General features: G+C 39.9%; 1 protein-coding gene across 1 annotated transcript in view; it reads left to right on the top strand.

Annotated features, from left to right (window-relative positions):
* The first annotated feature begins 740 nt into the window (after nt 1-740).
* Nucleotides 741-24,846, top strand: part of nell2a (neural EGFL like 2a) — an 80,192-nt gene continuing 56,086 nt past the window's right edge. The window contains exons 1-9 of the mRNA XM_072386208.1: nt 741-1,190; nt 1,401-1,529; nt 12,054-12,204; nt 13,592-13,765; nt 15,289-15,385; nt 18,294-18,366; nt 18,864-18,946; nt 19,366-19,494; nt 22,265-22,367. Of these exons, the coding sequence (XP_072242309.1) occupies nt 1,139-1,190; nt 1,401-1,529; nt 12,054-12,204; nt 13,592-13,765; nt 15,289-15,385; nt 18,294-18,366; nt 18,864-18,946; nt 19,366-19,494; nt 22,265-22,367 (991 nt within the window). The 5' untranslated portion in view covers nt 741-1,138. The remainder of the gene's footprint in view (nt 1,191-1,400; nt 1,530-12,053; nt 12,205-13,591; nt 13,766-15,288; nt 15,386-18,293; nt 18,367-18,863; nt 18,947-19,365; nt 19,495-22,264; nt 22,368-24,846) is intronic.

The raw sequence follows: 24,846 nt of genomic DNA, 5'->3' as shown, positions 1-24,846 counted from the left end.
ATCAATATTTAACAACATTTTTATTCAAGCATCTCTCACAAAATGGCATCTATTGATTTGTATCCAGAAATATATTAAAAGCAAAATTATTCAATTGAATTCTATGTACTTTCATTTTTTGTTTATTTTTTTTCATGCACCATGGGAAAAAAATCCATAAAATCTTACAGCATTTTCTTGAAACTGTCACAGAATGTTTCATTATTAGCTGTCACAAACAAAATCTGAAAAGATTGAAGGTTAATCTTTTCCTTTCGGTCCTTTTTTTTTCTTCCACTTGCAGATACCGTTTTATTAAGCTAACTTTAGTTTTCTCAGTTGGTCCAGTTAGATATTCAGAATTCACACAGAATCATAGTGTATTTCCACTTATAGATTAATAAAGAAAATGATTTACTGATAAACACGCATAATCATACTTGAGATAATCCACAAAGACCTATGTACATACAGTATATTATCTCTGGTAATACCCATATGACCAATAAGAGTCTTTCGTAGTATTTCCCTATGAAATGTGTAGACTTTTTTTTCATTCTTTAATGTCTTTAAATCGAGTTTATTGTAAAGAAAAAAAAAGACAACTTTTCTATGCCATCTATTAGAAGCAGACCCGTTTGCAATTTGTCACAAGGGCCAAAGTGTGTTCTTATATCTCGCCACTAGGGGGCTTTATTGTCTCTCTTTCTCCTGCCCTCTCTCCCGTTGACAGGTTTTCCATCCTCTTGTTTTCACTCCTCCTTCAGTGGTCGCAGCTCTCTCGCGCGCTGCTGTAGGAGCGTCTGTTGAGCTGGTGAGGCAGAGCAGCTCCCGATCCGCGTCCTCTTTCATCCACCTGTGCCGCGGATGATGCTGATGGAGCCGACCTCGCTGTAGATGGAGTAATTTCTGCATCATTACGGGTCTTTTTTTTTGTCCCCTGGATTGGCCTTCTCCTTCTTTCTTTTTTGTTTTTGCTTGCATCATTAGGCATCTAAAGTTGAGATGATGCCTCCGCTCAGCATTTGGGATTTGTGATAGCCTCATGCGCGAGGGTGGAACGTCATTCGCCAGTGATTGAACAGCACTGTCTCTGGGAACTGGATAAATCATGGACTAATTTAAAAAAAAAAGAAAAAAGAAATTCAAGACAGCCACCATGGGATTATTACAGCTATTTCTGGTTCTCTGCATGTTTTGCACCTCCTCAGGTAGGACACAAGCCTGTCTCTGATTTTACAGAATCACGTAGCCTTTAGGATGAGATATATACAAAATGTTTTTGTATATTTCTTTTGTTGAAGGCTTGCAGAAATAATCAGCTTTAACTGATCAGACAGGGACACATGGAGGACATTTTTTTAATAAAGCGTTCTCTCCTGCCCATGACAATAATGTTTATGTTTGTGCTTGAAAATAAGTTGTAGGTTTTGGGGTTGACCCTGCCCTGCGCATCAGCGTGTTCGATGAACTAACGCTTGAAGAAGGCTTTGATGGAGTTACTCAGGTCCAGGGCTTCCACAGCGAGTCTAGAGCTTTCCACTTCCAAGGTACTGAAACACGCATTCACTGTTTTTATTTTTGTCTGAATTTAAAATGTGACCACACACTCCTGAAGCAAGACTGGCCGAATCCTTTTATGAGAGCTGTCACAAACATTTATCCTCCTTCTGTATTGTTTCTACAACTTGCAAGACTTACATGGCGCAGCCCAGGGATTTGTTTTTTGTAAGATGCTCTACTGATAACTGATGTAGCGATTCTTCTGACACTGGTAGTCGAAATGCCTTTAGATACTCTCAGGAGCAAGATCCTGGAGTTATTTTCAGCTTTCTTCTGTAACAGGGAGCCCACCTGGCAGAACAATAGGCAATATTAGATCATGAATATGTGGGGTGAGCAAGTCGAGCAGAGGGGCAGAGATGGTAGGAATGGGCAAAGAATTGTTGCATATGTGAACGTCATCAAATTAGGTGGTGACACTATCGGGTGTTAATGAAGACATATTATGTGAGTCTGGAGAATGGGGAAGCCAAATGGTCACATTTACCCATTGTTGATCGTCTGGAGGGTGTCAGCAGTTTGGACAGTTTTCTCTCCCCAAAAATGAATGCGCAGAGTGAGTCATATGTACACATTTTCAGTTGTAAGGCAGTGTGTGGGCTAAATGTGTTATCTATGGTATTTAGGAAATGGAAATGTTCAAAATGAAGACATCAAGGCTGCATTTCAGCTTTACTTGTATGAATTTCTTTTTAAATTAATTTCACTTTAGCCAGTATTACATCTCCAGAACTGATGCCAGACACTCATTACAATCCAAATGATTCCGTTATCAGCCCCTTCACAGGGATGGAGATGCCTATCATAACTCAGCCAAAAGTAGCAACAGAGGAAATTGCTTCGGGGTTTGAGATCAGTGGCAAAACAAAAGATGAGCTGACATGAAAATCTTCTCAAGGATCACTAAATGTTCCAAAGTGTCCAATAGTTGTTTTTGGGTGAGAGAAACACAGCAACTGTTTGCCGACATTTCTCGCCTTCCCGTTCTCTTTGCTGATATCTTCTAATCTCTCTGCACAGCCGCTGAGACAGCAGCACTCCTCAATGGTGCTGCAACTCCAGCATCTTTGTGAAGACAGACCATTTGATGTCCTCTGTGTAGACAACACTCAAAGATACACCACTCGGGCAGGCTGTGGAGGAAAGGAGAGAGGCCACAGAAAAAAAAAGAGTTAGAGGAAGATATAGATGAAGATAAACAAAGAGAGTTATGAAAAGAAGGTTTCAGTGTTTTTGTCTTGAAATGAAAAACCCCACTGTACTGTGACCGGCACCTCTCCATCATCACGCTCTCTTATTTTTTCTGCATTACCTTTGCTAAATACATTCAGTCACCCAGGCGGAGAAGGCGGTGTGTTATTTATGGCAGAGCTCGCCTCCATCCCTCATTTGGGATGTCTGTGTTAAGTCAGTGCTGTTGGGTGAGGGGGAGGCAGGCAAAGCCGTGCCGGCAGAGCAGACCTGGGCGTCTGCTTGTTTGTTATCACAAACAGATAGGGAGAGGCACATTTGGAGGAGATGCAGAAATGAGTAAGGGAGCCAGAGATGAGGAAGCTGAGATGAGGGTGAAAGCAGAGAGCTGTCTGCCAGCTGTTTGATAAACTGTGTTGATACCTCACGTATGGATACTTGGCTGACTGGGACCAGCAGACATGCCCACGGTGACATTCTGACGCTCATTAGATAGCAGGCAAAACATATCCATGGCTGTCCCATACACTGTCTGTCTGCCCAAAGGGTAGGCTGTTATCTCTGGGTGCTGGATGGAGGCAAGACAAGGGGTGTTGTTGCTGAAAGAGAAGTAGCTGGGGAAGAGAGTGATTCACTGTATTGAAATGTGAAATGTAATAACTGTGTGGGCCTTGCTATTTGCAATATCTTTGCATTTCCATCTACCAAAACTGCCTTTATTTGTGTGTACTTGAGCAAAAAAGAGGAAAGCAGTGGGGGGTTTGCTGTTTAGCGCACCCCTGCTGATGCTTTTGAAGGTAGCTGTCAGTGCTACATTGCATGGCATTAGGAGAGGTGGACCTCAGGGACGGGCATGATGGAGAGGGAGAAAAGCCCTGAGGCTGTGCTCCTCTAATGTCCCGATGCCAGGTGATACACAGCCTCGCCACAAAATTATCACATCATTGGCACTTCCCCCACAGTTTTCAATATCTAGACAACCAGATATCTCTCTGTATAAACAAAAAGAGGGGCCACACCCAGAAGCACTCCCTTCCCCCAACACGCTAACACCCAACCTCTGGCTACAAGCGTATGAATCAAACTCGCTGAAAGTCCAAGCAGCACAGTTTAGAAGCATCCTCTCAGCTGCAGCAAAGGACTCCCTCGTAAATGTATCTGTGTGTTTGAATGTGAATGCTGTCTGTTTCTGAGGCATGTTTTTGCTCTGTCTGCTCTTTGAACATTGCCAGTGAGATGGTTCTCTGTTTGTTATGGTGAAAATGTTGCAGAATAGAGCGACAGTTAAGTGCAACGAGACGGAAGAGACTATTTTCTAATACGGCCAATATTGTGTGTGTGTTTAGTCATGCATCTGCATGATGAGGAGAAAACAAACTGTGACAGACACACGATGCATGAATGTCACTTTGTTGTCCTGGATAAGTGTGTTTGCCACACCTGTGACTTACCCGCTGCTAGAAACTAATAGTCTGAATGGATGTAAATTTCTTGAGGGTTTCTCAGTCCTTCAGCTGTCAAGCCCATGTTCAAGCTTGTACTTAGGACTGCAGCTTTTGTATTCCGCTTAATTCTGCTGAACAGGTTTGGAAGATGATGTGATATGTCAGACCTCACATATAATTGACAAGAGGTTAGCGTAACACTCATTCTAATGTACAGTTTGCATTAAATGTAAATCAACTACATTTACTGTACTATTTGTCTTACAACCATTACAACCAAAGGTTTGGACACTGTGAAAACTTTAGAAGACAAAGAATTCGGGGGAAAAAACGTGTTTAAATCTACACACAATTTTTGACTCAAGTGCAAAGACAGCATTTTAATGGATGGAATTGAGAATTGCGATTGCTTTTTGGAAATGTTTGCTTCTTTTGAATTTGTTGACAGCAACCTGTTTTAAATAGCTCAGACTCTGCTTGGACAAAGTAGGATAATTGTCATCCGGTGAGTAATATGGTTCAAAGGGATGAATTCTAGAGGATTCAGTGACGCCTACAGTGTTGCTGAAAGAACAGTTGATACAATGGAGTGTCAAACATGTCCTTTTTCATGATGACTATTGTGCTGGTGGAAGTTTTCTGGTCCCTTCTGTTTTTTTTTTCACATTTTGTCATGTCTCAGATTTATTTTTAATACATTTCAATTATTTCTTTCTCATCAGTCTCCTCACAGTTTTTCATGATGACTTTTTTTATGACACTGATCTCTCCTGCCAGTCATCCTCGGGATGCTTCTGCAACTTGACTCTCGTCACGCTATGCCTAATTAGTTTCATTGGACATAATGAAGCAGGCACGCAGCTGTCTTCATAGGATTTCACTGTTGATGGTGTAAGTGAAGTGGAAACCATAAGGTGGAGAGAATTGCCCTTTGGTCTGTGACACAGGACTGCATCAAAGATCTGGGAAAGGATACACACAGAAAAAGAAAAATTACAGCTTTTAAAGCTCCCAAAAAAGGATAACAGCATCTTTCATTCTAAAATGAAAGAAGTCTGGAAACAGCAACAGACCTCCAAGATCTGGCTGCCCAGACAAACTATACAATCAGCGATGAATTACTTTGCACAGACAGCTAACCAACAAGCCGATGGTTGATATAAATGAGATCCAGAGTTTCTTTGTGGAAATGGAAGAACCTCTCAGGAGGACATATATATGTGTAACACTCCACCAATCAGGTCTTTAATAGTGGCTAGACCAGACAGAAGCCATTTCTTATCAAAAGCCACATGACTTTGCAAAAGACACATCAATGAAACTGAGACCGTGAGAAACAAAATTCTTTGATCTGATGAAACAAGAGCTGTTTATCTAAGTGATCTGTGTGAAGTTCAGTTGGAACTGGGAATCGCCTTATGAATACTGGCCTTATAGCCAAAAACAGTAATGGCAGCAACATGCTTTTGGGATGTTTTCTTTATGTGACGGTGATTGGGAGAGTCTTCAACAGGATGGATGGATGTATAAAAAACGCAAAGCAATCTTTAGTTGAAACCTTCTTTTAAACGCTCAAGGTCTAAGGGCTGACATGAAAAATAACATTTTAACAAGGTTCTTAGCATATTGCCAATAAGGTTAAGGGAAACCTCAGCGAAAGTCATATTTGTATTTTAGCAGATTCACTAAAGTTCCCAAAAAACATGCCTTTGCTTTAACATTGTAAAGTATAGTGGCCAAATGCATGCGTGTAAAAGTGTTAACATTTGAATTGTACAATGAAAATACTTCAAGTTCAGTTACAGCTGGTCAAAATCATTGTACCTTCAGTACATCTTAGTTTGACTTACTCTCAAGAGATTTTACTAAATATAAACCAAAACCCCAAAACTTTGAATCAAGAAGGTCCTCAGCCTTTAGTCATCCTTAGATTTCAGTACTCGCTGCAAAGAGAGTCATTCTTGAAGTGATGGGAAACATTGCACTCCAAACTTTAGCTTAAGCTTACACAAAGCTTTTAAAGCCTGAGCCACACAGATCAGTTGGGCTTTTCCAAAGTTAAAGACTTCTCAGTCTAAAATTCCTTCTTTGTACTTCCACAGAGAATGTTCTCTCGCTGTGCCACAGTACAGGGTAGAACACAAAGGGGGAATTTAGTCCCTAAAGGAGCTGTAAGTCTAGAAAATAAGATGGCTGACAAAGATCGCAGAAGCCTTCCATCAGTCAAGAGCATCACCTAAAGTGTAGAATGTTTGCATGAAACAAACACTGTCTACTTTGGACTTGTTCTTTCCCTTCACTTATTGCTTTAAGAAGGGATTTCTTTGTGACTATGAACTGAAAAAAATTTAAAGTGATTTTCTTTTTAAATACATGAAGGCACGCAAGAACACAATCAAATGTCTGTAGTGAGTGCAGAGGCTCATTTTTTTCAAGAAATGCCTAAAAACTGCCTATAAAAGAGTAAGATAAATGATTTGCCTTCATCCAAAACATGAAAAACATCACCAGTGCAGAAGGTTTTCAGTATGTTGTGGTAAATCTTTAAAAGCCCTCATCTTTTTATCATGACATTTACATAAAGTCAGATGACAATTCTTAACTTAGTGTACCTGCTTTTTGAAATACAGGTACTTTTGTGTTTGCCATCTTTCCAACGTTATGACTGACATTATCTCCGACTCCCTGTGGTCAAAGTCATTTTTGCTTGCTGCTTTCTGAGGCAAACCTGATCCTCTGGTCCACACAGGAGCCCAAGTGACCGTGGTGAGAAAGAGGCTTCTATCCCCTCGAGGCAGTTATACAGTTGGGTGGCTGGAAGGCTGTCATTAGCTCTGTGTATGTGTGAATGTCAGACAGGCGGTCACTGAGGAGGCGATCTGAGAATTGGGGAGAAATTGCTGGCCAAAGCACTCCTGGAGGTGCCCTTGTCTCAGTTTAGTATTTGTTCCAGAAGAGTGGAGACTCAGCGGGGGGGGGGGGATGATTCGCTGAATGCAGATTGTCTGTGTACGATGGGATACAGTTGTGGCCTGAACTGTTGGTAACCCTGATTTTTAAGTAAACAATTTTAAAAAAAAGGTAATACTGAAAAACTAAATGCTGATAAACCAACTATGTGTCATTTGTACATTTTGATAACGCTTCTAAAGGTAATGACAACAACAACAAAAGATTTTATGCAATGAATGAAAAATTCAAAACAAACAAAAAAAATGGACACAAAATGTTCACTAATGTTAGAATGCAGAACTTTTGGCAGAAATTAAATCATTAAGCCTCTCTTGTGGCCATCTAAAGGTTTCTTGGACCTGTCTGCTGGTAGTTCAGGTCCATTTTTCCCTTTTCCATCATTCATTTGTGCTGTTGGACTTGTGCCGTGGGTTGTTGTTCGGCTTATTGTCCATTGACCTTCTTAAACTTGGTTTTTGACACTGAATGACACATTTTCTCTGTAGTTCTCTGAGTTTGCCACTTCTTTGATACATGTAATACATCTTAAACTAGAGGCAGAAAATGACATGACATGATAAAACTTCCACCACGTTTTACAGAATAACGCTCTGTTTCTTTAGTAAAGACTGTGGCTTATCTGCTTACATCTTCCAGGACAGCCTGAAGCTTGTCTTCGTTGGTGCTTTTTCTACTGTCCAACCCTCACAGATTTTTTTTCTCTTACTTGATCCTACATCCTAGCAGTTGGGCAGTTTTGTGATCGTGATCGTCTTTTTTCATTGTTGTAGGATAACACCTGAATAGAACTTTCACAATATCAGATTTTCACAATGTTATTTAACAATCCCGATAACACTTTGAAAGTGTGTGTGGGTGTATATAATCCCTGCTGTAACCCGCCTTGCTCCATCTCTCGCTATTTCTCTGCATTTCTCTTTTCTTGTTGACTCAGTGTTTGGAGTTGTGGGCAAGTCAAAATGTCCCCTTTTATACGCTGTAGTCTACACCTGTTTCACAGCTGCAAGTGTGAGTGTTGACACTAATGAAGGATTTGCAGTTTGCTGCCAGTAGAGAGTTCGTCATCACTCTAATCCCGCTGAAGAGATTTTCTCTTGGCCAACCCATGGCCCTCTGTGCTAAGTCAAGCAGATAAAATATCTTGTTAAGATTGTGCTCAGTTATTTTTCAAACACAAAACATGCATTGTGAGAAACATCATGCAGCTTTACATAGTGTAGAGCAAGTGTTGACTTCCTTCCACTGCTGATTTCATCAGCATGTTTATTCGGACCATTCTTGGCTCTGTGTTTTTCACACATCTCATTTCTCACTCACTCTTAACTGGTAGGAAAATGACTTATTAGCAAAATGTTGCAGAGATGGTGTTATTTTGTTCTTGGAATTCACTAGAGGCCAGAGAAGGAAAGTCCTCATTATTCGCATACAAAAGTGTCTATAATCTTATTCAATATCAGTAACACTGCTTGTAGGCATGGTTTACTCTGGGAAATAATGAATTTAGAAGCCAGGGATATAATGAGCATCACAATACTTCTACCTGTCCTTCAGAGCATGGAGGTTGAGAGCATATGAGTTTTCATTCTGTTAAAAGTCTGTAATTACACTTAGACGTAAAAGAAATATGTGTCAAAAGGCCTATGATAAAGCTATATGATTCTGGATTTTCAAGCTCTGCTGCAGTTCTACTTGCTGGATGTGTGGGTTTGTGATTGCAACACTCGCAACACATGTCTATGCCAATTCAGTGATGGGATTATGGGGGGGGGGGTGGGGAGGTTACAGCTGCGAATGTACTCGTGGTCAGACAAAATAAGACCATCAGACAATTTAAGATTAAAGGTGAAGCTGAGGGATGGAGATGGTGACCTGAGTATAACTATTAAAGCACAATATACCCAGGAGATAAGATTATTCTGTAGCCCAAAGCTGTGTTACCAAGGGATGCTATTGAGCCTGAGGCTTTCAACAATCTCTTGTCAGCTGCTACAACTCGGCATGTCACAAAAACTCACAATCAGCCGGTCCTCACTGCTTCCAAACAACTAAAATAGATGACAAGAGCTATGTTATTGCACTGAAAATGTGCTGATTAGAGTTTTAGGCGCTAGATAATCATTTTCCAGCTATTTTCTGTCAGTATCTCAGATCAGAGTGATTGTTAGAGGCAGGTGGCTGCCCTAACCAAGAGCCTGCCAGTAAATATTCGACCAAAGGACCCCTCAGCAGGGCCACATTGATTTGGCACAAGGGAAGGCAGTCCCATCACACCACAAGCATATTCTCTGCTGTTTCGTAATTAGGAATGCAGAGATTTCAAAGCTTTAGTTGTCTGAATGTTGAGTGTTGAAATCACTATTATATATACAATTCTTAGTACACAAACTAAATGAGGAGAGGCCCCAGCCCTCCCCAAAGCACCATTTGAAGCAACCCCTTGCCCTTAAAGTGTAAAGAATGGTGATGAAAGTCATCCACTTATAGGTCAAAGGCTTATGGCTGCTAAATTGTGAAGCAGGCCAGTGATGCAGTTTCCTAGGTCCTCAACCATCCCCCTGTCTCATCGGTCCTCTCCCAGTACGGGCACCGCCCTGACACCTGCTCCCACTGAGCTTATTTAGCTCATGATTGAGATGTCATGATACTCTTTTCTTAAACCCATCATATGGCCCATCGTATGGTAATATACTGACCAGTGCATCTTTTAAAAGACATTGCAAATCCTTAATAGGTTGATTTTTCCTCAAACTCGCAATATGACTGTAAGAGTAAAACATATAAAAAATATACTACAAAAATAGCAAACCTATCTCTGGCCTTAACTGGCATCAAAAGAGAAATAATTTCAATCAATTTCTGACATTATTTTCAAACAGTGCCTTTTCTATTTGGTTACTAAGGAGATTTTGCTGGCTGCAGCAGATTATTGCTAGGCAGAAGTCGTGTTGCAGTCATTGGACCATCTGTCCCACCTCAGCCAATGACACAGGGATAATACCCAACTGGTGATGCAAAATGTATGAAATTCTTGTCTGCGTGTCTCCTCTGGTGAGGTACAAATTTAGAGAAGATGTTTTTTTTATAGAGAAATCACTGAAACACAGGTCTCTGATGGGAAAAAAAGCCCTCATTACAAAAAAGCTAATGCTAGCACAATTAGTGTGCACTTAGTGTGAAATGCTCTTCATTTCAGCATGCTGTTTTGTTTCCTGTATAAGTGTTCATTATTATAAATATTCTGTCTTTATACATGATGGTTCCTGTTTTACATTGCAATGGTTTAATTGGCTACTCCCCCCAGCTGGAAGTAATGTGGATACACAGAGGAAAAACCGCCATGCTAGCCTCCAAGAGCGCTTAAGTGTGCCAGGGCATCTTGCATGCATACCCATCGCTGGAAGTGAGCTCTTTGATGTGATTGCTTCTGAGAAACGTCATCATTTATTGATGCTTCTATTAAAGTAGCATAGACATCTGTTGGAGAGCAGAGAGGGGGCACACTGGTGGAACAGGGGCTTACTAACTAACAACACAAAATCCACAGAAATTTCTCTCCCATCCACACCAATGTCACTATCCTTTCACTTCTCCCAAAGTCCTCAGCTTCACAGTCAAACTAAGGAGAATGCGTTTGATGGTGTGATGGGATTTTAGGGACAGCTCATAATAAGCTAACATACACCAGTGATCCAAAACATAATGACCACATATCAATCACTAATGTATTAAACTGAATCAATTTGAATTTAAGTGAAAAATACTTTGAATATCCAAAAGGGTATTTATCACTGAAGAGTATAAATTAAGTTATATGGGAAGAAATCCAGTAATGGCAAACAGGAAAATAGAAATTTATTAAAATGGAATAAGCGAATGATGAGTTGTGACTGGCGACCTGTCCAGAGTATACCCCGCCTCTCGCCTAGTGACTGCTGGGATAGGCTCCAGCCCCCCCGCGACCCGACAGTTGGATTAAGCAGGTATAGAAAATGGGTGGCTGGATGGATTAATGGAGTCGTGTAAGGCTACTGCTGTGAGCAAGAATTACCGCTTGTAGTGGTCCTTGTGTCAGCAAAAGAGAAGAAACCTCTATCTGAAACACTTAATTGTTTAATCATTATGTTATGTGGAGCGTCTTTTGTGTTGTGTGTCTGTTCTCCAAAACAATACCCAGCAAAAAGCCAGTCTTATTTATCAGTTTACTCTGTGTGTTCGAGTCACTGGCTCTGATGCTGTTGCCCCAACAGATGGCTGCAAAGAAGATGCATATATTTTTGCTTAAACTTTGAATGATCTATGCCTCCTGAAGATGTAGCGTCTGCTCAACGGGTGTCTTGTAAGATAAATGATTATCATCTGAAAACAGGAATATCTTTGATGTCAAAAGAACAGTTGGTTGTCAGCGAGCTGGATGCTGGAGGAATGAGTTTGTGAAAAGGCCTGAGCAACTCGAGAGGGATTAAAGCATTATGGCAAATAAAGTTCCAGTACCATGGGGATAAGGATATGTGAACCTTTCTGAAATGTTTTAATTATGATTTTTCTACCAGTAAGATTAAAAATCAAAGTATTTATTTCGTAACTACATCAAATATTTACGGCATAAGACCAATGAGCTCCTATAAAAATCTTCATGAGTTCATTATTAGCAAATTGTTAATACTATATATTAATCATAATGTGTACAGTATTAACGACTCTATTGGCAACTCTGTTATTGATTAACTGAGAGGCCATCAGCTTATCAATGTTGTTTCGATGCTGTGTCAATTTTGTCTTCAGACTGAACAGTCAGAGGTATCAAAAGTACATTGTGAGTTCTATTATAGATGCAATCTTTCCAAGAGAGTATGTTGCTTTTAACGCTGTCAATAATGTCTGGTGTTCTTTTCCTCATTCCAGGATCCTCAAGGGAGGTGAAAGCTCCTGCTGAAGTCTCGGAGCAAATGGTCCAGAAGCTTAAAGGCAAGAATGAGTTTACTGTGCTGGCGACCCTCAAACAGGATCATCTCAACTCTGGAGTCATCCTCTCCATCCATCATTCTGAACACAGGTATGATAAATGCACTTGTAATCATTGTACTGCATCTTTAGAATATTTTTTTTCTTATATACACAGGCAAACAGTATTAGCCTATGTCATATATTTGAAAAATGGCCCAAAAAATCTAATTTGCATAATAGCTGCAGATATACGCTCAAAGACAAAATAATCAAACCAGTGTTTTTTGACATTATGTAAGAAGGCATCTTAAGGAAAAGGTCATTCTGAGACAGAGCAACAGCACAAAATATCTCACGGAGTACAGTAAATCTTTAATAAATCCATCTGATAGTCTACTATCACAGTTGTTTTTAAAAATTCCGAACATCTTTGTTTTTTCGTATCAGCAACATTGATATTTGTATTTGATAAGCATTCAGATGTTTTACATGCTAGCTGAATAAACAATGCAAATCACCCCAAATGCCAGTGTATTGTTCATAGTCCATCAATGATGCAAGCACAGAGTCTGTAATTGTAAGTTGAAAATTGATGAGACACTATCTGCAGTTGGTATGCTAATGTTTTCATTAGTTTGTGGTAGCTGAGCCGTTGGATGATCAGAACAGCAATCTGAGTTTCACATAATGCACTGATTGAACAGTTTGTACATTAAAGTCAGTCCTGAGAAGAGATCTCAGAGGGATGTTAATGACTTTCCCCACTGCTGATTAGCTTTCCCAGTCATTCATATGCTACAAAGCACCGCTGCATGATTTCATTTGGAAACGTGACAAGGACTAATTTAACATCAGAGGTGTAAGCGACTGCATTTATGGAGCCAGGATTAATGTGCATGCATGGCTAGGGGAGAGTAAATCTATTAGATGTGGTTTGCAGATAAATCAATTCCATTGCTACACTTGCATGAGTCTATTTTTCTTTTGAATAATGTTTCCAGCAAATAACTTTGCTTTGAATAAGTCTGCCTTTAAAAGCAGAGCTGATGAGTGTGTACTGGTAGCTCTTTCCATTAGTGTCCCTGTGCTCGGTGAACCTCTGTGGTGTGGAGGAAAGGATTCTTCTGGAATACTAATACTTCAGTTTAAAAAGTTGAACCACTACATATGGGCCATTGTAATGCTGCACTTACCAGCCATATAGTACCATTATCCTTGACTACTGACGTGATTAAATCCTAAATACTGTTGCATATCTAAGGAATGTCAGTGCACTGCTTGAAAAGGATTGAGGTGTTTATCTCTCAGCACTGTGCTGACAAGAGCCTTAGGTTTAGACACATGATACAAGCAGTTTGTTTTTGCAGAGAAGACAAATAAAGATTTTGTTTCGGTAATGTGACTCGGTATAAGGAATGTAAGGCAAGCCAGTTACCAGAGGACCAGTCTCTGTGTGGTTGTTACTAAAGCAGGTTGCTGCTTCTTTTATCCCTCAGATTTCTCGAGCTTGAGAGCAGCGGACAGCGCAGTGAGGTGCGTCTTCATTATCGCACCAAAAGCCAACAAGACCACACCGAGGTCTTCCCTTACAGCCTGGCTGACAACCAGTGGCACAAGGTCTCTGTGGCTGTTAGCGCTTCTCATGTCATATTACACGTGGACTGCAATAGGTAAGATGCTGAGAATGCATGTATAGTATTAGGTTAAGTACAACGGCAATGCCAGTTTGATTTGTTTAGCTCATTTCATCAAATTAAAACAAAATGCACTTTAGATTGAAAGACACAGCTCATAAACATAAAGACAAGAGAAAAACAAACATATTCACAGTCAATATGGGAATAGATAAGAGTATATAATCTCATTCTGTAAAAACATAGATCTTGCACACATCAAATGTATCAAACATACCCTTTGCAGTACAACCCCTAAAATTAATTCATGTATGTGTAGATATACGTTGAGTCTATTTCATTTAAACGCCTATGTGAACAGTTTGGTTTTAGATACAGATGCAGTTGTTAAAGACCTCAGGTGAGGAGGCAGTTTATCCAAAGAGCAGGACCACAGTAACTGAAAATCCCCTCAACAGAAAAAAAGGTGGAGAATGACAGAGTCATCCCCTCTGGGTCTTCCAGATCCATATCTTGGTGGTGACTAACCAATCAGACATTGTGGTGGGCAACAAACTATAAAAAAAAGGCACTAGTGATAGATGTAGAAATCGCAAGTGTCAGCAACTTCAAGAAGACGGAACATGAGAGGCTTAAGAAATACTAAGGGCTGAACAAGGAAATAGAAGCTATGTAAAAAGTGAGTGCAACAGGGGTGGCAGCAGGGCAGTGACCTCCACAATGGAAGAGTGACTCCAAAAGACTCCAGGAGCAACATCAAAGATCTTTTAAAAGATGATTTATTATTTATCACATTTATTAGTCTGACTCAATATTGAACCCACAAAGAATGAAAAAAACGATCTAAAGCCAGTAAGAAAAAGATTGATAACTGCTGTATGCAGCACATGGATTATGGTTCAGTATGTATGAGCAGGACTTTTGTGTTTGCCCCATTTCAACGGATCACATCCAAATATTCTGAATCCCAGCCAGACTGACGCAGTACAGCATGTCAAACCTGCGTCAGCAGGGCATTATTATGCGTTAGCTCGAGTCACAGTAACCCTCTTTGACTGTCCTCTAGATCAGGTTTTTATGTGTGCAGGACGCTGCCTGGGATTGATGAACTTACCTCTCTATTTGACATAGAAAAATAACTGCATGTCATTTAAACAACTCCCCTAAATAAGAAGACATTCATATTTACTTGGGTGTTATTCTGTGTCATTCTATGCTCACAGTACTTTCCCACTTGGACGTCCACATTTTGACCACGGGGCCAGTGAAGGTTAAGCACACCTTGAATAAACCTACATTTTACCTGCACCTGCTGTATGGTTTCACTTTGGTAGACGGTGCGTGATAATGATGCTCCTTGGCACAATAAAAGAAGCAGACGGCATCACCATGTGCAGTCTATACTTACCTTTGGGAATAAGTCAACAGGTGGATTTATAAGGGCAGGACCTGCAGTGTGGCAGGAAACTGCCACCGATGGCATGACCAGAGCGAATAATATTCAGGTTGTTTGAACTGTGCATTTATGATTTTAAGCTGCCATGTGTGTTTTCTTTCAGGATCTATGAGCGGGTAGTGGAAGCCCCCTATATGGACATTCCAGAGGACACTTCCTTCTGGCTCGGACAGAGAAATGCAGCTCACGGCTTCTTCAAGGTTAATGCTTCACTGCAAACCACTTTCTCAGAATAAATTAATGCTGATGCCTGTCCTGATCTGTCATATTAATGAGCAATAAATGATTCAGAACAGCAAGAGCTCTATCTTTTCACCCATTATGCACTTGGTTTATGCCATGTCTTCTCAGTCTATGTTTGTCTTGTTTAGTTTTATTTATTATAGCTGTTGGGTTTAATTGCCCGCATTTCTCAAGGCTTACCATTTTAATTTGATGGCTGCTCTGCTCACCGCAGGATTTCACTTCTTTTTTTTTTTTTTATGTCATTGTTTGTTTCCTTTCCCTAAGTCTGTAACTAAGCTCAGTGCAATTATCTCAGCAACCCCAGAACACTGATTTGGGAGAAATCATTAAACAGCCTGTGAACTGTGCTCATTAAGCTTAGTCTACAGTATTGCTTATCAGGCAGAGAGATATACAGTTTATCACCAGTTTCAGACTTGAGCGCACTTCAGGATTTCTCACCTGGGGAGACATGTTGAGGCCAAAAATGTCAGCTTACCTGCAGCTGCTACTATTTTAATCAGGCAGCCGGTGACTAGTTTGTTTGATGGTGAGGTGATGTTTGTGAAAGCATGTACCTGTTATTGCTTTGCATAGTGTGAGCTGGCCTTTGCAATTCATTTGTGTTAATTGGGTGATGAAAGAAGCCTTGGAGGTCAGCCGCTGGTCTTGTCACGTAGCAGCATTTCTCCTTGTCGCTCTCTGCAGCTGTGATTCGTTGCTGGGAAGGCATGTCTCCTTTTTAAAACACACAGCTTCATTAGCGCACACACTTTTGGGTGTAACTGACAAGCAGAAGATCATAACCCTGTGTTAGTGATGACTTCAGTGACAGCATATTGGCACCTCATATATTTTACCTACTTACCTACTGTACATACAGACATTCTAAGTTAACCAACTCGGCTCTATCCTGCTTATCGAGTGACTTTTTAAAGCATTTTTAACTCCATCAGTGATGCCTCATTTCACATAAACCAAGCAAAGTGTTCTTTTTTCTTACTTGGATGGAACTATTTCTTAATAATTCAAATAATTCCCCAATAAAATGATTGAAATGATAGACAATCTAAAGCCCTTTTGAGATATGCATTGCTTTTCATAAATCCGTTGGCAACTGCACCTGTCTGCTTCATGTGTGAATCACCCCTTGGTTCTTTTCTGTAACATTTAGATGTGTCAGTCTCATTAGGTTAAACCCTCTAACATTTTCATATCACTTACAACACGGCATACAGTAAGTCTGAACTGCTGCAGTCACATGAGCTGAAGCTGCAGATTCTACTCTCCGTACAATTGAATTTCAGTATCAGCTGCTGAGTGATTTTCAGTTTCATATGAATCTTTTATGGCAAGCACCATTGTTGCGGGAAAACTTTAAATCTAGAAGGATTTACAGCGTTTTGATTGTTGACTTTTACACAACCACGGCACGCTTTGCACTGTAATCGGAAAAGTGAATGATGTCCTTTCAACGTTTTGCAATTGACATAGCTTTAACATAGAAGATAAAGCCATCCATGCTATGCATCCAAACTTTACTTCACATTTGGATTTCATTCTTCTTCTTTTTTTCTAGTTCTGGCAGGATACATCTAAATTTTTTCAACTTATTTTGTGTGTTACATGACAGTACAGAGCCTGGTTAGAGACAAAAAGAAATATAGAAATATAACAATTTCCTCCAAGGTTCATTTTGAATTTCTTTACGGTTTATGTAATAACAACCCAAAACATCCCCACAATTTTTTTTTCTTTTTCCTCTTGGTCCTTTATATAAGTCCCCACTTTCCTGTTTCCTGTTAGGATGATTTTCATACATCAACTAATGTACCAGTTAAATACGTGACAGTTCTATTCCAATCTGTATCACAGATTCTCTCATCTATTTCCAAATTATTCAATACATCCTGACGGATTTCATATAAATCCATCTTGTTATCCAACCTCGCTCCCACGTTCAGTTTCGCTTGCAAATTTGCCACATTAGTGGCGTAAATCCTTCAACTCTTACTTCCCTGTGACTTCAGCTACATAGAATCATACAATACAGCATTAACCACTGTTCAAATTAAGTTAGCTGCAGTCGTGTGGTGTGAAATTTGCACAGTGGCTGCAAATAAACGTTAGTTTTATGGTTTCATTACAAGTTTGAGAGACAGGACTCGTGTCTGCCTCCATTTCGGCGCTTTGCCGAGAAAAATCAGCGAGTCATTTCCGCAGGATTTAAATCTATGGTCGGTAAATTGAAGTGGCAAGACAATTTAGAAAACAATTTCTCCTAAGTTGCACTGCTCCACTTCTGTAAGGGTAATAAATGCTTTCAAGGAGTGAAACGGGACAGGTTACCATGGCAACAAAGTATCTACATGTATGTGTGTTTGTCTGTCAGTGTTTGGGGTTCCGGACACAGGACAGAAGGCTATTAGTTTGGACTTAAGTATCAAATTGAATCTGTATCTTTTGGTTAATGCTTATCAGAAGAGATTGGAGGAATAAACTGAAAATTCCATCCATAAAATCAAACTCCCACATCCTTGGCTCACTCAACTTCCTGCTGGTGTCTTGATATTTGTTGATTCATTGCAGCAACAGTCTACTAGACAACCTCTCTTCTAATCAAAACATATATTTCCCCTCGCTCTTGGTAATTGCCATGTCTTGCTAAGCAGTGTGTTTTTATCTTTGGATGTACTGTGTTTGTTTGGGCTCTCATTATCTCAGGTTGGAATCAAATGAGCATACCTAAACACCTTTATCCCTCTGGGTCTTCATCTACTTATTACACATTAACCTCCTTCACCATAATAGTTCTGCCCGTCTGTTTCTTTTGGGGTTTTGTTCTCCTCGATCGAAACATTTGTTGTGTGTCTGTGTGTTTAGGGCGTGATGCAGGACGTGGAGATCCTGGTGATGCCACAGGGTTACATCTCACAGTGTCCAGATCTGAACAGAAGTGAGTGCAGACTCTTCCTCAACACATTTAAAAAAGGATTTGTTGAGTGTTTAATTTAGTTTAGATTAACCTTAGATTCACTGGAATACTTATTTTGAAAGCGCCTGATTACACTGTTTTCATTTTCTTATTTTAAAATGAACACAAAAACATTTTCACAGTCCTTTCCTAAATAAAACTTATATTTAAACATGTAGAAAAAAGTCAAACATGTCATAATATTATGGAACTTACAATCTTTCCAGTATAAGTGTGGAATATCTTTTTTTTTTGCCATGACTTTGGTGATGACTGTTTTCAGGAGACCCGTACAAGAGGTATTCTTGGTTTGAGTCGTGACAATACGATATGTCCTTGATTTCCATAGCAGGAGGCTGCGAGAGCTAATTTAGTTGTTTTCTGCAAACAAACTCCGATTTTTTAATCGATTGGGAAAACATCCCATAGTTTATGTACCATGTGCGATAAAATTATGTGAATTGTCCCTTGTGTCTCAGCGTGTCCAACTTGCAATGATTTCCATGGACTTGTGCAGAAAATCATGGAGCTGCAGGATATTCTTGCAAAAACATCAAGCAAGGTAATGTAATGCTAAATGATGAGACATCTCCTGTTACACACAACTGAAGCATAATCCTTAAAAAAGATTAGATTAATTACAGCTGTGAATTAAACGAGTGATTTACACAAAAGGCATACATTATCCACTTATCAGCATGCTTTTGTCATCGCAACAGGCTATAGGAGACAAATCACTGTTAGATTATTAGACTGTCAAAGTATTTCATCTTATGGTGCAGAGACTGTGAGTCTGAAAGGTGTTGAAATAGTTTCTAACCACTGACATTTGTGAAGCACTGGTTTACTTTCTACATGTCAACCTTAAGACAGAATTAGACTTAAATTGTTATCCCTTGTCTTCTTTTCTCTTTTTTGTCCCTCTTTTCTCTTTTTCCTTTTTTTTTTTTTTTTGGTGGGGGGTGGTGGTCGCTTGAGCAGCTGTCCAAGGCAGAGGAGAAGATGAATGGGCTGGATGGTTGCTATTGTGAGCGAACCTGCAGCGTCAAGGGGGTCATCTACAGGGAGGATGAGGGCTGGACAGATGGCTGCAGGAACTGCACATGCACGGTGGGTCCTCACACACACGGGTGCTGCTCCATTATGTGTGTGTGTGCACGCACATGTTAGACTAATAAAGGGCATCTAAATTTGATGAAGAGTGTGTGCGTAATTGTGAGTCCAAATTTGTGTGGTTTTCGTCACGAAATGTGATTGTGTGTTTCCTGGGACCTGATAGTGTCATGATTGAATAAACACAGCAGATGTGTGTGTTTGAAGTTTGTGTTAATATGTATTTGTTCCTGAGAACGTGCATTTTTAACCGCTCTTGTTTGTGTGCACAGCTCAATCTGCGTGTCTGCATGGGAAGCGCGCATCTTCATTGCTGTAATTGTTAGAGTTGGCCTTTGTTTAGCTCCACTGTTGCTCAAGTGTGTGAGGACGGGTGTGTGTGTGTGTGCGTTTGGATGTGGCAGAGGTGCAGAGTGCAGGGTCTCCTTTGTTGGCAGCTTTTATTGTCATTATGTTTTTATATTAGAGGAGGGTTGCCCCAGTTACCCATGAAAAGATACAGTATCAAAAAACCTTTAGTGTGCTCAGGATTAGACACACAAACAACAGTGCTCGGCGATGCTTCTGTCTCTCAAGGGTTTAGAAAGGCTTGTACCACATCAGAAAACAGATTTCACTCTTTGTCAGTCTACTCAGCTTTGCAACATAAAACTCATTCAGTGCTGCTGAACTGCTCCAACCAGCCAATGAGATGCCTCTACGCACCAGTAGTCAATATGAAAAAAAAAAAAAAAAAGGAAATCGCATATCTCTCTGTGCGCTGCACGTAATTGCTCCTGACAGATGATAATTATCATCAGGGATTTGTTCAACCCACTCATCCAATGAGATGGCTTCATTCGCCAGAAAGGATATTTTGCCATTCCCGGGTTGCAATTAAGGAATTAGATCAAATATGTTCCTTACCTTATGTGTGGCAATTAGCTGTGACCTTTAATATTCAAAGGTGAAGCATTAAGATGTCATCAATTATGTGGATCAGGCTCATAGATGTTGCTGTCACAGAGTTTTCATCCGTGGAAATGATGTTAATCACAGGCATCGTATGAAGAAAGAGGACCGATTTTACAAGAAAATCCCACTACAGTTTATGTGTACACGAACAACCTTGTTTCTTGTATTTAAAGAGTTGTAAAAATTTGCATGCTTTTGCATAATTGAATTTATTCATCTATCTTTCAAAAAGAAACATAGGTAGAGTTGATGAGTGCAACACAAGCATCCGTGCTGGGGCCTGGTCACTTTATAATGGTGTATTTCAGACAAAAATGACAAAGACAAAACAAAAAAAAAACATTTCAATGGAATCTTCTCACACGGAGTTGTATTTCTCTGATTGCTGATATAAGTGGGATGGACAAAATAGAAACCCTACAACGAACTGCAACATACAAATCCAGCTTAGGTTAAACAAAGCTGAACACTGTAAACTTCATAAAGGAAAATACAGAGGACCGCTGTGTTAGATAAAAGGAAATTACTGTACAGCCTAATATGTTGGCCAGAAAATATAATGCCTGGCAAAAATGATGGAATCACCTGTATTTGTGCAAGTTCATTCAGGTGTTGTATTTAGAAGAAAAAAAATCTTAGATTGGACACAAAAAAATGTATTCAACAGCTGATCTGTTTCAGTAAGCCAGCAGCATTCTTTCTTTGTTGCCATTTTTTCCAGATAGAAGAAGAAATTATGAAATCACTTTACAACTCACATTAAAAAGAAAAATACCTACACATTATTAATATAAGAAAAATTAGCCTGCAGGTAAGACAGAGTGCTGGCGGATCTTAGTAAATTGTTACACATAGCTGATCTGCAGGAAACATGGCAATAGAAACAATCGAAAGAACTATGAAATCCTTCAAGAAGACAATTGAACCTCGGAGTTGGGCAAAAGGTGTCAGTTGCTCCCAGTCAGCTGTGTGTAAAATTTGGAGAAAGTACAAACGAAATGGGGAGTTTGTAAAATGGTGCTGCAGGTCCACCACCGGAAACATAAAAAAACAAAACAAAGCAATATGCCTGAAAAGGAAACAAAAATGCACAGCAAAAGAAATTTAAAACAAATGTGGAGAAAAAGAATGAAATGTTTTTGAAAATAAATTGTCTGAAGGAAATGGGATTCACATACAGAAAAGCCCAACATAAATACTTAAACAGCAGGAAAAAAAGGTTACAGTGAGCCAAAAAGAGGCAGAGTCACGGGCTGTTGATGATTGGATGAAAGTGACGCTCAGTGATGAATCTGCCTTTAGAAAGGCTGATAATGCTGGATCACTATGATTGTAAATTTAAGGTGAAAATTGAAAAAAAGAAAAACGGTTCATGAAAAAATACCACCCTGCAACGCTGATCTATCAACTACTGTCTGAGAAAGGTGGAATCTGACTGATGAAGAATGTTCAGCTGTTGAATGCAATAGTGTTGTGTCATATCTGAGATTTTTATATTTTTTTGAACACCCTCGAGGAGTGCCGATTCCTTTTTTTTCCAGATAAATAAGATAAGATTGTTATAAGAAAAAGGCTGAATGTTGCTAGTTGAAGTTCAATGACGAGCATGTTTCATTATTGTTATCAAAGTTATTCATTTTAAAATGTCTTAATTTTGGTCACAGTTATGCAATTAACTAACAATTCAAGCAATAGGAAATTAATAATTTGCAGATTTTTACATTGGGGTAATGTCTATCAACACAGGAATCAAGCATTCCATATAAAGTTTTTATAATAATTATTTAAACACTGTGTTCTCTGCCCCCACCAGAATGGCACAATACAATGTGAGGCCATCTCCTGCCCTCCTCCTCAGTGCCCTGCAGGCACAGTGCCTGCCTACATGAAGGGTGCCTGCTGCAAGGAGTGCCAGCGTGAGTGGAGTACTCTTAACCTCAGCACCATCCTACACTTCTGAAATGATGTACACAATTGCACACAAACATACATACACATACAATGCAGCACAGCAGCCTTTACCAGCAGATCTAGAGTGCACAGAACGCCTCCACAAGGGCTGCCTGACAATTGACCGGGGCTCTGCTGTGTTGCTAAGCTACCTCCTAACATGTCCCTGGAGATGAGTTCATCCTTTTGCATATACATGGTCCAATCAATTATTCACTCGCTGGCTTCAAAACACAGATGGCCACCAGTCACACAGGCCTGAGCCAGTAAATCTGGGATCGCTGCATGTAATGTAAAGTAGTTCCTATTTATGGTGTGACATGTTGCAGCTGAGAGGAAAGTGAAGAGGAAAGAAATGTTAAAGGCCTGAAATGATTCACAGGCTTGCACCGTCTTTGTAAATGTCCATTTTTAACTTTTAGCACTGATGTGTTCTGGCTGGAGGGATAAATAATTCTGTTTCATCATATTTGCTGCATAGAGGGTCTGGATTTTTTTTTTTCCAAAAGACTTTGAGCTAAGCAATGAACTCTTATTAGCCCTCTCACAGCAGCGCTCTGCATCTCATATTTCTCAATTCCCCTCTCAATAAAAATAGACTTCAGTCTATATTGTCCTTTCTCACCCCAGTATTGTTTCAGTGGTAACCATGATGAAAAAAAATAATACAAGATATATAAGCTTTTGAGAGGCAGAGAGGAGACTGTTAGTGTGTAGATCAAACTCCAGCATATTAATTACTTTGAGAAACTTTTCACCTTTTGACATATAATGTATAAGGTTACACACCATATCAATGATAAAATAATGCAGCACACTTTATGTTTGCGTAGTATTTCTTTGCAGATTTGACTCCACACATCTTGTGCAAGATGACTTCATTTGAGAACCCACTCATCACAAACTCCCACACACTTCTGCTGTTGAGCTCCCTCTTCGCTTGCAAGCAAAACAGAGACGCGATTGAACTCTCTATCAGGAAGAAACCATTAGTCTTCTAGATTCTAATCATCTTGTGTCAGCATCATTTCCGCTGACCCAGGGGTCAGGGATGCACCAACAGGGGTTTTAAGCATGACTCCCTCTGCTGCTGTGTTGCACAAATATAAACACATAGCGGGTAATACCCTTAAACTCGATACACCTGCACCCATTTATCTCAACGAGGCAGACAAACACACAGCTAATTACGCATGCTTAGGAGAGAAGAGTGCCACAAGTTTCTCCACCGCAAATACACGATTCACTCTCCCAATTAAAGCCTTATCTCACAGCACAATGTTGTGCAAGGAGGAGCTCTGTCTCCCTCCTCTGTTTCTTCTTTCTTTTTTTCTTATTGTCTGTCAAGTAGTGCGTCAAATGGATGTTTCAGAAGTCTTCCGCTTTCATGCTACACAGCTTTGTGATAGCGCCTGACCTGCTGTGTCAATCATTCCTGCCCCTGGTATCAGTCTGTCTCTGTCTGACCCCAACCGCTCATCAAACGCACTCTTCCTGCCCATGTGATTATTTTTGAACACTCCTCCCCCACCCTTCCAATTACATGAAACAGCTTTTTGGTAGCGCAGCGTTGAGGAGTGCTTTCTCTCTGTTCATAATAATTATGTCATCACTCTCTCTGGCGCACTCTTTAATTGGGTTTGACATGCTTGATTTGGTTTGACTCTCATTTACCTGAGGCCTTAAAAAAGCTTTAAAAAGCCACAGATAATAAGGACTGAATGTGCTGTGCATGTAAAAAGCACTGTTGAAAACATTCTTGAGTTCCATGTAAAGATAGCTATGAAAGGGCCAGTCTGACCAAAATAAAAATGATCTGTTTATTAAGAAATAGAGAAAATTCGGACATTTTCTCAATAGTACTTTATTACAGATCAAGCGCGATGTTTACTTTTGATTATTTGTAGCTGAGGACGTCTTACAAGGTATTATTACATGAAATATTTTGCCAAAATGAACAATATATTCATTAATTCACTGTTATCCTCAGGACTAAGTTTATCTCTGAACAAATACAATGTTCTCAATGTTATTGAACCTCAAACCTGAGCATTTCACATAGAAAAAGGGAGCTTTGTCTTTCTTACCACAATATATGTGTGCACATCTAATGCAGCTAAAGTCAGCTGAATTACGAAAACTGTCTTTTCCTGCTTAGATATTTGCTCTCAGTTTACTGAGTGAAACAACTTTTAGACATGTGGTGCTTTCCCTTAATCTGTTGGCAACTGGAAGTGTAGGTGTCATGTGTTAATTACCCCCCTTGTGCTTTTCCCTGACCTTTTACAAGGGTGGACCCAGTAACATGTTTGTATCACTTTCAACATGGCACAAGTCTGAGCTTCTGCAGTCACATTAACAGACAAGCACACACACACAGGAGTGGGGTTTTTAATTTGGCTTCCACTCAACTGCTCAGAGGGATGCAACAGATCACCTCACTAG

The sequence above is a fragment of the Leuresthes tenuis genome, unplaced genomic scaffold, assembly GCF_036924035.1.
Source record: "Leuresthes tenuis unplaced genomic scaffold, fLeuTen1.0.hap1 SCAF_5, whole genome shotgun sequence".
Taxonomy (NCBI): Eukaryota; Metazoa; Chordata; class Actinopteri; order Atheriniformes; family Atherinopsidae; genus Leuresthes; species Leuresthes tenuis.
Note: the sequence above shows the minus strand (reverse complement) of the source record. Positions and strands in the feature narration are given on the sequence as shown.